The sequence below is a fragment of the Mesoplodon mirus genome (assembly GCF_964341445.2).
Source record: "Mesoplodon mirus genome assembly, chromosome: 12".
NCBI lineage: Eukaryota > Metazoa > Chordata > Mammalia > Artiodactyla > Ziphiidae > Mesoplodon > Mesoplodon mirus.
Window position 1 is genome coordinate 95,537,945 of NC_138988.1, and position 13,957 is coordinate 95,551,901.

Consider the following 13,957-nt stretch of genomic DNA (forward strand, 5'->3'; position numbering starts at 1 on the left):
CTTAAGCAGTTTGGTTTAGAAATGATAGAATTCTCCCATTTTCCACCTCTTTTCCTGTTTCCAGGTCTCTTATCATCTGAATGTTGACATTCTGACTTCATCTTCTGTATTTCTGGGCTTTCCTGTGGTATCTTCTATCCGTTTATATATTCCTCTTTATATTTCAGGGAGAGTCTAATATTCTAACTCGTGGGTTCATTCCTTGTTCCACCATCTCCCCTTCCATTGTACTCCTTAACCCAGCCTGAGAGCGGGTTCAGTGTCAAGGGCTGGACTGCTTGGGTTCAAATCCCAGCTCTGCAGGTAATTGTAGGCCAGTTACTTAACCAGTCTGTGCCTCCACTTCCTCATCTGTAAAGTGGGCTTGGTAACAGTACCCAGCTCACGTTGTTGTAAGAAGTAATTAAGTAACGTGTGTAGAACACTTAGCACAACAGGACAACAACCCGTAGAGTTTTCTTGTTTCCAATCCTTTAATGTTCCTAAATTACAATGACTATAAGTATACACTTTTCACACATCCATATGCATCGGTAACATGAATATCTAGAAGTGGAATTGTGGGCTTTTGTGTCAATTTGACTCAACATGGGGTGCCCAAATTAAATATTTTGTGTCTGTGGGTTATCTTTCTCTGGGGAATCCTAATACATTGGGTGAAAGGTTATGTGCACTTGAGTTTGGTAGAGCACAGAAATATGATGTACACTGTGCTCTAGAATTCTGCTAGTGAATGGTGCACAGTAGGTGCTCAATACCAGGTACCAGTGACAAACTCTGATTGTCAAAAATCCTAGGAGGAAGTTAACAACCTTGAATGATGGACTGCATTCCTGAAAATGAAAAGCACATGCTAGAACTGTGATACCAATTTCAGAGATTAAATTAGGCTCATGGATGAGGTTTATTTTCCAACTGACAGTTTATGTTAGGTAAAACGGTCTCCAAACCAGACGTGAAACAGTCACTTATTCGTGTGGTTGAAAGAGTGAATTAAGTTAATTACAGTCTTCAAACGTTTGAAAACAGTCTGGTGGAAAAAACCTACATAGTGCTCAAACTGTACTTTTAAAAATACTATTTTATTCAACTCATGTATGAAAAAAAGGGCTATACTACCATGTTTATATACACACCAATGTTGGAAACAATTCAATAATGAATCACATCTAAATTTTATAAAGAATACACAAACACTAAAAAACACTGATTGGTTACAGAAAGCAGAGTGGAAGAAAAAACCATTAGCTATCATTTTCATTTCCATTAAAGAGCAGCACCCTCTGAGAAGAATCAAATCAGTTAGTAATACTCACCTATACTGCAAAATAATATATACAAAGGAAAGTTAGTGATTGTACTGATTTTATTACTTTTACTAAGCCATTTTATCTTCCTCTCAATGCAAATAAAATAATATGAAGAAAAATATGTCCTCACTATTCACAATAAAAAGAGTCTGCTTCATTCTGCAGGCCTGGCATATTGTACAATAGGGAGCACTTCATGGCTCAAGTGGGTCAAAGTATCATTTTGATTCTGAGCCACCGAATAGAATCTCATGCATATTTGGTGACTGGACTAACTCCATAGGAGCTGTGACAGATTGAACCATTTCTGTGGAATCCCCAGATCTCACAAATAAGAAAAGGCCCTATACAAGAAAAGATAACAATCAATCTGTCCGTAAATTCTATCTATAGGCTCTTTCTCTAGTGTACGGTGGAAAAAGGGGCCCTTTCTTGAGTACATGGATACAAGTGTTGTTGTGGTCTAAAGATTGCTGGATTGATACTGTCTGATATAATGAAGATAAGGTATACACAGAAACCACTGCCAGATTAAGAAACTTCCACAACTTGTCTCAATTCTTCAAATAATGGAGCAAGTTCCTTTTCTAGGCTGACAATTAGTCCTGTATTAGCATTGCTGCTGGCTATGAAACTCACCACCAAAGGTAAACGATTGAATTGAACCACCTGGTAGGTGTTATAGTAACAGATGATACTTTTATTTTTTGAAAGTCCAAGTTTGCTCCCTTGGTCTGTTGCAAGGGCAAAAGTAGACAAGAAACCAGGTCTCAAAGCATGCTCTGGAGCATTATCATTGGCCACTTTAATGACAGGCACTCCATCTCTATCTGACACAACAATAGCATGGAGCCCCTCAACACTTGGTAATTTTTTGTACAGGAATCGTTTTAGGTCCTTAGTCATCTTTATTTCTCTCACAGCCCTTACTACAGCGATCTTTTGAAGGGAGATGATCCGCCATGATGAACCCCTTCCTCTCGCAGGATCAGTCTCCACGCCTGGGTTTCTGGGCTGCCCGGTTCCCTGAGCTGTCACTTCAGACGACAGCTTCTGACACAGGTTCCTCTAAAAGCCGCTGTCACGTGATTTGTCCGTAGAGTTTTTATATCTAGTGCTAAGACTTCCTTACTTTTCTTCACAATTTTTTCATAATATTTCATATTGATAATCCCTTCCTTTATTTCTCCGCGTATACTTTTCATGATCGTTTAAATCCTAGCCCTCGTAATACTTCTGTGTCAGGTGGTATTTGTTGTGCAAATACCGGTTTTCAGCATCAGAACTCCTCGGGGGTCTGGCTGTGGACCGATGAGCTCACAGAGCCCCCAGGAATGGCAGCTATTGTGCTGTCTCCAGGGCTGTGCTCTGGGGAAGGGTCAGAGGCCTGCCCGGGTGAGTTTAAGGCAGGAGGTCATGAGCTCCTGGGGGGAGCCCCGGTCACCCCAGGACCACCGTCCATCATTCCACCGGAAACCTCTCTGGTTCGGTTGAACGTTAAACCCTTCCAGTGACTCTGCATTGGGAGGGGGCCGTCTCCAAGGTGGTTTCCCACCAGCCTAGGGGCCTGGGGGCGTTGGGGAGAGAGAGCCTGAGGGCAGCTGCGCAGACTTAATGCCACTGCCCTGCCCTCCAGGGTCTCTTCTGCCCAGATATTTGCGCTGTCCGCACACCCCCGAGATCTCAGACAACAGACACCAGCGCTGAGCCCTTGGCAGCCAATTTCTGTGGAGGAGGAACAGTCAAGGGTTGCCCTCAGGCTCCTGGGAGATGGGGGTTGGGGCAGGGAGACCAGAGCAGAATTTCCAGAGCTTTCCTCCAACCTCTTCTCCAGCCACCTACCTCCTCCCACATTCACACTGAGGGAAGGCAAGCTTCCGCCGCCCCAGGGATGACCCGAGGCTTTGTGCAGCCATTCTCATTCTCACTGCCTAGAATCCGTCTCTTCCTCTTGCTTCTATGGTTTCTCAAGGGCGGATTTTGGTGGCAGGAGCCTGCACACTATGCTAGTTCCGTATCTTAGGAAGAACCTGAAAATAGAATCATAAAGTCCAAGGAAACTGAGATGCTGTCTGGCTTTCTGTTCTGGGTGTGGATCTCCCATGATGGCCCCATTAAGGTGTCATCTGGGCTCTGCTTCAAGGGCTCCACAACCGCAAACAATGAAGGCATGGGCCTGTTCATTTTTAGTAACTTTTACCTGAAATATAACATACATACAGAAAAGTGCTCAAGTCCTAAGTGCATAGCTCGATAAACTTCCACAAAAAGAATACATCTGAATAATCCAAATTTAAAAACTTTACAAGCAGGCTTGTTAATTTTAATATCACTGTTAGGAAAGTCTCCTTTATTTTAGCCAAGAGCTCCCTTCCTGTAATTTCAACCAATAGTTTCAGCTCTGCAGAGTTATACAAAAGAAGTGCAATGTTTTCTTACCATTAAGCATTTAAAGTTAAATATTTGTCTTTCCATAAAACTTCTTCACCCGTCCCCACCCCCACCAAGTTATACAGTCTTACTTCTTTCAACTAATTTTGCTGTAACAAGATGGTACTGCAGTGATGATGTAAGGAGATATACAGTGTTGAAGGACTCACTCATTTAGGCAAAGAGATGTTTGGAGAACAGATGTTTGGGGACTGGAAGTGACTATCTAGTCTAGACAGTGTCAATATAAGGAGGAAAACAGAAGCAGGACTGTGTCTGCCAGCACAAGGAATAGAGTGGCTTTCTGCCTGGTCACACCGGGAAGTTTGGTGGCTCTGGGGCTCCCAAGTGGGTGGGCGTGGGGTGGAGAGCAAGCGAGATGAACCAGCTGCTGTGCAGGCCAGTATTTCTGGAGGCCTGACACAAGGCAGCTGCAGCCCAAGAAACCAGGGAGGTGTCATCGGAACCGACGGCGGGGAGACGACAGCTCAACTGAGGTGGAGCCGAGAGAGAGTTCTGGCTGCTTCCAAGACTCGGCAGCCACTCATCTGGGAGCTAAATATAGAAGCAAGCTCACTCCAAATTCTCACCGTACAGCCCAGCAGAGGGAATAAAGCATTCGGGGTTGAGGGGGGGTGACACAGGAGATTTGCAGACTGAAGTAAGCGAGGAATTAATTCTCAGTGTCAAGATACAGTCTAAACGCTTCTCTGGAAAACAGGAAGCCTGACTCTGAGCCCTCCTTCAACAACTGGGGCCCCTCAGTCTGACCCTGGAGCCACGAGAAGGGACTGGGCCTTGTGCGTGTGCAAAGGAAAACTGATGCTGGGAGCGCTGGACACGTGTGCTTTTCCAGTTTGTGCCATTGTCCACAGGCCCATCCTTGCAGCCTCTCTTTGTGTGGGCTTGGAAAGGAGAGCATGAAGTTCTCACAGCCACAAGGGCCTCAGGAAGGTCGGGGCCAAACCTTCTTTTTCTGTTGTTCCTCCTCCTCCTCCTTTATTTTTTAAAAAATACTGAGTCAATTTAGTAAAAAGAATGGGAAAGGTGGAAAATGAGCCCTCTAACTTGTGTGGTCCCAATTACCCATTGTATCTATACTTACATGTATGTATGCAGGGGACATGGGTTCGAGCCCTTGTCTGGGAAGATGCCAGATGCCGCAGAGCAGCTAAGCCCATGTGCCACAATTACTGAGCCTGTGCTTTAGAGCCCGTGAGCCACAACTACTGAAGTCTGTGCGCCTAGAGCCCGTGCTCCACAACAAGAGAAGGCACCGCAATGAGAAGCCCACGCACCATAAAGAAGAGTAGCCCCTGCTCGCTGTAGCTAGAGAAAGCCTGCGTGCAGCAAAAAAGACCCAACGCAGCCAAAAATAAATAAATTTATTTAAAAAAAAGAAAACTCTTAAATCTCCACCAAAAAAAACTACTAGAACTAATCAATGAATTCAGTAAAGTTTCAGGATACAGGATTAATATGAGTTAGCTATTTTAGTAGCTCCACAGTCTAATTTTCCAGGAGCAAGTATTTATTGGTAGTTTAATTATTTTTGCCTGGTCCCAGCATTGTTTAGCTCAAAACCAGGAAATTATGCTTTATCCAGAATTGTTTAGCACAGTAATGGAAGAATATGTTAGTTTTGGTTCTGTTGGGTTTGCAGATTTTGCTTATATTACAATTTAAACATGCAGAGAAAATACAATTTCAATATTTTGCCTATAACTGATCTGCTCTTCTGGGTGAGCCAACTAATTGGGGAAGTAACAACAAAGTCAGTGATGTAGTCATTTAATACTCAGTTGTTTAATACTCCTTAGCTAATACTCAGAGTCTTGGTAAAAATGCCCGTTTTCTCCCCAATTTTTCACACTTCCACTCTTCTCCCCAGCTTCTCTCTAAGCTTGTGCCTGGGTATATAAAGGAAGGGATGTGACTTGTGTGTCTTCTCAGTGGAGGGAAAAGGGGCCCTTCAGGGTTTTCTGGCTCCTGGGGTCTCTAGAAAAATGGCCTTTAGCCACCTGCTTGCAATCTACCACGTTGGCTCTTATGACTGAGGCTGATGCACAGTATGACACTTACTCTGGTCCCCTCACTTGGTTCAGGCCTGGTGGGTCTCTCTGGGTGACTTGATCTCCTTTCAGCATTACCCATTTGCAACACTTATAACTCAGATTGCTCTTTCTGTTCCCCAGGGTAGGTGGTCTGTACCCTGTGTGTTAGTCCGTTCTGGCTACTATTACAAAATACCACAGACTGGGTGGCCTATAAACAGCAGAAGTTTATTTCTCACAGTTCTGGAGGCCAGAAGTCTAAGATCAGCATGCCAGGATGGTTGGGTTCTGGTGAAGGTCCTCTTCTGGGTTGCAGACTGCCTACTTCTTGCTGGGTCTTCACAAGGTGGAAGAGGTGAGGGGTCTCTGCAGGGTCTCTTCTATAAGGAACTAATCCCACTTACGGTGGTTCCACCATCATGACCTAAGCACCTCCCAAAGACCCGTCACATTGGGCATTGGGATTTCAACATATGAATTTTAGGGAGACACAAACATTCAGACCAAAGTACCCTGCCATAGGGCCCCCCGATTAGGCCCACTGGCTTCAGTCTAAGCTTCTCTACTGTGGAAATAAACGAAGACCAACCTAATGAGAAAAGCAAAGCCTATTTATTTTGAGCTTGCTGTAGCAAAGGGAGTCAGCCACCATCACTTGCATTTTGGCAGACCCAAAGGCAGGCAGAGGAGGGAGAAAACTTTAGAGTGGGAAAAAGGGAAGGCAGGGAAGGTGTGCCCTGATTGGAGGCTGTTGGCCTGGGGAAGCTGTAGACAGGCTAACTAGAGGCAGGGTATCCTATGTGATCGATTGGGGTGTGGGTGCATTTGATTTTTTCTGATTGGTCCTAAGATGGAAGTGGGGACAAAGATTAGGAAAGATGTCAGTTATTAATCAAGTCCTGGCCATTTGGGGCTGATTATTACAGAAGTTATTGTTTAGCTTCCTGGATTCTCACTAGGGATAGCAATCTGGCTTCCTACAAAACTGACTTAGAGTGGGCTGCCTGCCTAGGCTGATTACTGTAGATAAGGAGTTGGCTTTCTGGGCAGATTGTTACAGATTGTACAGGGCTCTATTTTTAAACATGGCCTAGCTATTTCCTGTTTGTATATTCCATCTCTCACTACCATATAGGGTCTGACCGAATCTCCTAGAAGTGCGGATTAGACCCTGTCTCCAGCTCCACCCTATCCTCCTAACCTTGCTGAGCTCCTCTGTGTTGTCTCAGTGCCTCCTGATGTTTGCATCAACTCCTTTTGGATATTCCTAAATCAATCCCTTCCCCAACTCCCTTCATCCTCTCGTCATCTCCTGGGACAGGAGGGGCTGGGCTGATCTGCCTTTGCCTGTGGCATCTCCTCCTCTCCTGGAGCAGCAAGCAAGTTGTATCTCTGGGGGAGTAACTTTTCTACCTGCAGGAGAACACCAAGATTCTGGGTGCTTCTGGTTGGTGCTTAGCAGGTCAAAGAAGGAGATAAAGGAATTCCAATGGGTCTCAGAATAAAAGTCTTTTTGCAAGGCTATTGTCTTACTTCAAAAAAGTTTTTTTTTTTGAATATCAAAAGCTGAATATCAACTCTTTCTTTCTCTTTGCATACTCTATGTAACACCCACAGACCTCTGGACAGATGACCCTGAAACCAATTAGGAGGAAGGACCTATACTTGCAAACCCAAAGAGAAAATTACATTAATACTTTTTCAAAATATGGCTCTCATTATAGAAGATACTCTTCATTGTGTTTGAATAGAATTCTTTTGTCCTGCTTTTCTTCAACTGGCTTTCTTTAGGGGAACAGAGGTTAATAGGGAGAAATGAAGCCATTTCTTGTGCCCCGTTTAGCAATGATCTCTTCCTCTTCATTTTAAGTGCTGGAGTATAAAGTCTCTTTTATCCTCTCAGTACAGGGCTCCATCTTCTCAAAAGGGTCTCCCCTGGCTTTTCTATTTCTTCACCATAATTTGAGCTCCCACCCCCTCTTGCTTGAATCTTAATGGAAAGTAGATCCGCAGCCCATCACTTGTAAGGATCTCGTTCATAGGGCTCCTCACCTACCTCCTCCTTTACTGCAAACTCTCCTTAAAGTTCGTGCGCGCGTGTGTGCGTGTAATAATAGCCCCTCTATCTCTTCCTTGTCTTGATCGCTCTTACAGACTGTGTGTAATAATAATTTTATATCTGACTTTGGCTGTTACTTCATTCCCTCTAGTTCTAACCCATTATTTTACATTTTCAGAGTCTCATTATGACTCATTGGACAGCCGAAGAAACATAATGAGTCCAAGATGATTGCACATGGTGGTGCTCCGCAAATAGATATTAAACAGCTCATGAAATCTATAAATGTCCTTACTATCCTGGGTGCATTATAAAGCTATGAATCAATAATTCAGCCAAGTTTTTTTTATCCTCTCTTTAAAATCTGGCTTTCTGGATGTTTTTCCTCCTGGAAATGGAAGCTATGTACATATTGGGTCAAGAAAGCTAGAGGAAGGGAAGAAGAGAAAGAAAGATGATGAAGATGAATACAAAGAAAAAAAATAAGAAAACATAAATTATTTTAATCGTTTAAACCCTCAAAGCTTCTTGATCGCTGTCCACGTAAAGAATAAATACGACACAGGCACTCAAAGAGTATTTGCTGAATGAGCAAATAAGTTTTATGACTATTTTCCATTGAGTTTACACATTGGTTTTGATAATTACCTTTGCTGAATATTTATCCTGGGCCTGGAATAGTACATGCATCCATTCATTCATTGTTCGATATGAGGAAGGAACTGGTATTATCCCCATCAGCTGAGTAATAAAACCAGAAGCCACTGATGGAAGAGCGATATTCAAGCTGAATGTTTGATAAAAGCTAATAATCAGAGGGAATTCATTAGAGCATTGGGAAAAAAATGAAGAGTGAATTGAATTTGGATCCCCCTTGAGGATTTCCTCTATTGACAGATGATTCCATCATCTACCAGCTCGCCAAACCCCAAACCCTGGGCATCATTCTAGACTCACCACCGTACACAGTTCCTCACCAAATTCTCTCTGTTCCCCAACAGTTCTCACATATGCCCCTTGCTGCCTCACCAAGGACAAATTCCAAATTGTCATTAATTCTTGCCTCAGTCATTGAATGAACCTGCCAACCAGTCTCCCTGCTTCCAGTCCTGCTTTCTTCCACACTGCTCACCAGAGGAATCTTCTGAGATACGAACCTGATCGTGTTATCTTCTGCTTAAAAATCTTCCAGCAATTTCCCGTTGTCTCCAGGATAGATTCCAAACTCACTAACTGAACATACAGAGTCCTTCATGATCTCGCCCATCCCTCCCCCTCCAGCCTCATCATGTACCATCTCCTCGCCTTACCAGTTCTTCCCCCTACGGTCATCTCGAACATTATACCTTCCACAGGACACTCTCATGTCTCTGAACACCCACACTTGCTCTCTGGGATGATCTCTCCCTTCTCATCACTGCCTTAGTTGGAAGTTCCTTACCTGCAAGGTATCTTTCAAGCCTCAGCTTTGTTTACCTCGGGGACACTTTACTGCTCTCCTGTCCTGCCTCTTCCTTCTTGTCATCTCTCTATTCCCCCGACTACCTCTGATGTACACACACCTCAAAAGTGGGCTTCATGTCTGTATCAGCCAGTGTCCCAGCAGGAGACAGATGGCACCGTCTGATCAGTCTAGACTAAAGGAGAGTTTATTTACAAGGGACTAATTATGAACTTGTGAGTGGAGTTCAGTGGAACCACAGGAACTGGTGTAGAAATCTGGGGCTAGCAGCAGCAGAGCTGTCACCAGGGAGAAGATGAGGTAGAGAGTAGGTCAGTGGAGGATGAGCAGTGACTTTCTATTCAGCTATCCTCCCAGGGAGGGAAATAAACACCCCTGAACTCCCTTCCTCTCCGTCTGATCTCCCGGAGTGCTCCCCCATTGATGGAAGCCAATGAGAGCCTTGTTGCTGTGGTCCATGTAGGCCAGCCTCTCAGGGAAGAGAAAAAAGGTGGCATAGAGGAAGAAAGACTTTTCTTCTACCCTCTTAAGTTCTGTGACTGGGTCTGAGAATTAAACCGACAAAAGACAGATGGAGAGGAGAAAAGCAACACATTTTATTTAATGTTAATATGGTTACATGACACAGAAGCTTTCATAGAAAAGAAGATCCAAAGAAGTAGACAGGCCTGAGAGCTTACATACCATTTCCACAAAGAACAATAAATTGTAGAGATGTGACAAGACAAAGGAGAAAGGGGTTTGGGCTTGGAGCAGTAAATTATGGGAAAGTGACCAGGAAACATATGGGGGAAACTAATGGAAGATAAAGGCTATTTTAGTAAGTTTGTTTTACAGATTCATCTCAGGGTCAACTCCCCATCTTGGCTGTAGGAATATTCACCTCTTTCTGGTACAGGGAGGGTACCCTTCTCATGGAAAATTTGTGTCCTGCTTTCAAGCACAAACGGGGAGGTAGGAGAGCCCTTCCTGCATCTGCTGTTTCCCAAGTGCTTTCAGTTCAAAACAAAATGCCAAAGTGACATATTTTGCGGTGTCATGCTCTGGTCTTCCTCGGTGGATCAGAAGGTACACAGTGCCTTGCTTCTGTGCCCCACAGCTTCCCATGCACACCTCTGGGAGCCCACGCCTCTGGCTGAGTTCCAGTTAACTGCTTAACTCTCTAGGGAATCTGTCTGCTACTTGTTAGGGGGGTGGGACTTTCCTCTTTTTATCCCAATGCCTACTGTAACGACCAGCCTGTAATATGTACTCAGTAAGTATTCTCCGAAATGAAGTAACATTTTGAGTGTATACTGGGCCAGAATTGTTAGAAACCTTAGAGATAATTTTAATAAGAAGCAAATTCAGAGCCAGATCCCAGTCCTCCTGATTCCCAGCCTTCCTCTCCTACTTAATTTTAACCGCAGTCTCAGGTTATTCCTTGGAAGGAGAATTCACACGAGTTTCCCATAAACCCAAGAGTCTTCTATTTTGGCAACAAGAGAGAGACAGCGAGAAGGGTTGGATCCGCCTGCTTTGAGCCCTTTGCCAAAAGCAATCTCTGAGCTCTCCGGATAAGCAACACTTTCAAACCTAGCAAAGTGCCAGGAGCTGAAGTCATGAAACGAATCACGGGGCTCGGGAATCACACAGTTACACGAACTACCTCTGGTGGTTGGTGGTGAGGTAGCTTCGCCTTAACATCCTATTAGCACATGATCTTTAGTTTCCAAAGCCTTTCTTGGTTCCAAACCTGCAGGTGGTGATGGTGGGTGGGAAGAGGTTGAGTAAGATGTTTCCGAGTTGGGAGGCAAAGCTGTTGGTGCCTCCTCGCTGGATGATTCAGCGACGGGCTGCTGCTGTGTTTTTCCCAGGAAAAGCCAGCATTCCCGTGGAAGTGATTGCATGCCAGGAGCAGGAGACCCGATTGGCATCATCTGTTTATTTATCTGCCCTCCGGGAACTGTGTGCTCTTTGGGGGCAGAGGTCACATCTTTGTCTAGTCAAGCATCTAATGCGTAGTTGGCGCCCCCGGCCCCCCCCAAAAGAATGAGGAAAGTTTATTGGATCTGAGGACATGGATTTAGTGTTAAGGGGCTAGGATCCTAAGACCTGGCATTCTTCTTAGCACTCATCTGTCCCCGTACCTGTCTAACAGAAGTGGTTCTATCACTGTCACCTGGCTGATGTGATGATCCAGGAAGATCATGTGCTTGGAACTCCATGTGACATGAGCTGTAAAGGTCAGATATAGCTAAATTGTCCAAAAGCCTTCAGCTAGAGGTATGACTTTGTACAAGTTAAACCACCTATATGAACTTCGGTATTAAAATAAGAAGACTGGAAGCTATGACTTATAAGGTCCTTTTTGTCTTTGACATTCTTTTAAACTTCCCTGCTGTCAAACACCTCAACTGTCTTCTTTGGCAAGGCAGAAGCCATTCCACGAAGCTCCCACTGTAAAGGATAAAGGGAGCAATTGGCAGAGTTATGATCATAGCCAGTTTTGCTACTGCCAAAAGAAGAACAGCACTGAATTTTTTAGTTTCTCAGAGGACATGCAATGTTTGAAAGTCATCTTCCTTCTTGTATTTTCCAAAAAGAAAAAGAAAAGTGGAAGAGCCATCACATTCTGTGCATAACTTTTCTACTTATAGATAGAATTTTTCATGCATTTTTTTTTTCTTTTCTGGAGGTGTAAGGGAGAATTCCCATAGCTGGAGGCATGTGTAAGTCAGGGGACTGTGGGAGAATGCAAGTGTGATTGTGGGGCTACACTTAATTCATTAAAATGTGTGGTTTATGAAAATTGTTTTGCCAAAAATGAGCTTTGTGGGAAGAAGAAGGCAGCAGGGATATGGATGGAGGTCGGTGGGAGGGAGAAGTAAGAAGTGCCAAGAGAGAAAGGAGTCTTATTTGTTGCTAAATGTTGAATCCTACATAAGAATGTGTCGTGAGCCAATTCCAGGAAATTATAATGCAGTTTGGGGGAGTGTAAATCTATGAGGCACAGATCTTATGTGTTGACCTTATTATGGTCCTATTTTTATACTAATTGTGAACATTCTCCAATGACTTAAGAAAGTTTGAGGAACGTTCTTCTGAGTTAGCCTCCCTTCTCATGTTTTACCTTTTATCAAATCAAATGGCAGTAATGTAAGGACATCGTGCTTTTTTTCCTTTCTATCTATACTGTGAATTATTTCAGAAGCCAACTACATTCGTGAGGGTGACACCAGCAGCTGTAACAAATAAGCCCGAACGTTAGTGACTTAACACAACAGGAGTCTATTTCTCATTTGCAGAACAGTCCAAATGCAGGTGTGTCCGGTGGCACACAAGTTTCTCAATGAGATAACTCAAGAATTAAGGAGCCTGACATCTTGTGGCTTTGCGGTCTCATAGGAACTTAGTCTACAGCCATGGAAAGAAACAATGAGGGTGGAGAAGCTACACCGTCTTCTTTTTTTTTTTTTTTTTTTTTTGCGGTACGCGGGCCTCTCACTGTTGTGGCCTCTCCCGTTGCGGAGCACAGGCTCTGGACGTGCAGGCTGAGTGGCCACGGCTCTCGGGCCCAGCCGCTCCGTGGCATGTGGGATCCTCCCGGACCGGGGCACGAACCCCCGTGTCCCCTGCACCGGCAGGCGGACTCTCAACCACTGCGCCACCAGGGAAGCCCTGCACCTTCTTCTTAATTGCTGTGGCTCAGAGTGACAAATACTAATTCTACGTATATTCTCTTGGCCCAGCCCAGATGCAAGAGGGTGCTGGAAATAGTCTCTGATGGGATAGTTTTTGCCCAGCAGCAGCATTTCACTAGGGAAGGAGGAGCATGAATTTTGACAAACAGCCATTGCTGTTCTGCCCACTTATCTTCATCACTCTCAGACTCTAAGAAAAATGGCAGCACTTCCTTGTCCGTTGAGTGTAACTTTTTCTCTAAAGTCCTTCAAAGCAGAGCCCTAATTCATCTCCTCTGTGAAATGCATGATTCTGAGGGAAGATCCCACACAAGCACTATCAGCCTCAGTACACATCTGCCTCCAGGCTTTCCCCTGATCCGCCTCCATCTCTGTTTGGAATCCACTTCCTTTCAGGGACCAGCGCCCAGCCCCACTGGTTTCTTCTTACAGTCTTTATGCCATTGCTTGTTTTTACCCCAGGGGTGTCCTCTCTGAGAGATATTTCTTTGAAAAGCTTTGTCTCTATCAAAGGCATTCCAAGAATTGACAAACCAATGGGGAGATAACTTTTCTTTAAGAAACTCTTGACAGTCAGAGACCTCAGACATACCAAGGGCATCCCTTAATGTGCCTGTACTTCCTGGTCACCAAAGGGTTTCCCTTCCTCACTCATAAGTCAGAGGAAAACTATTCATAATAGCCTCAAACTGTAAACAACCTAAATGTCCATCAAATGGACAGTAGAATGAATAAATATATTGCGATGTATTTGTAAAATGGAATACTATATAGCAATGAAAAGAAATGAACTCCTGTTATACACATATACATGAAAAACTTTCAAATATAATGTCAAGTAGGCAGACCTGAAAGAATATATAATGTATAATTCTATTCATACGTGGCCCAAATGCAAATAAAATGAACCTATAGTGTTATAAGTCAAGAGTGGTGGGCTTCCCTGGTGGCGCAGTGGT

The 13,957-nt window shown here is 44.1% G+C and overlaps 1 protein-coding gene across 1 annotated transcript; it reads right to left on the reverse strand.

Annotated features, from left to right (window-relative positions):
* Nucleotides 1-464: 464 nt before the first annotated feature.
* Nucleotides 465-2,216, reverse strand: LOC309813584 (ragulator complex protein LAMTOR3-like; the record flags this gene model as incomplete). Its single annotated transcript, XM_082638570.1, has 1 exon — nt 465-2,216. The coding sequence occupies one exon, from the start codon at nt 2,214-2,216 to the stop codon at nt 1,842-1,844; it is 375 nt and encodes a 124-aa protein (XP_082494696.1). The 3' UTR covers nt 465-1,841.
* Between the last annotated feature and the right edge of the window lie 11,741 nt (nt 2,217-13,957).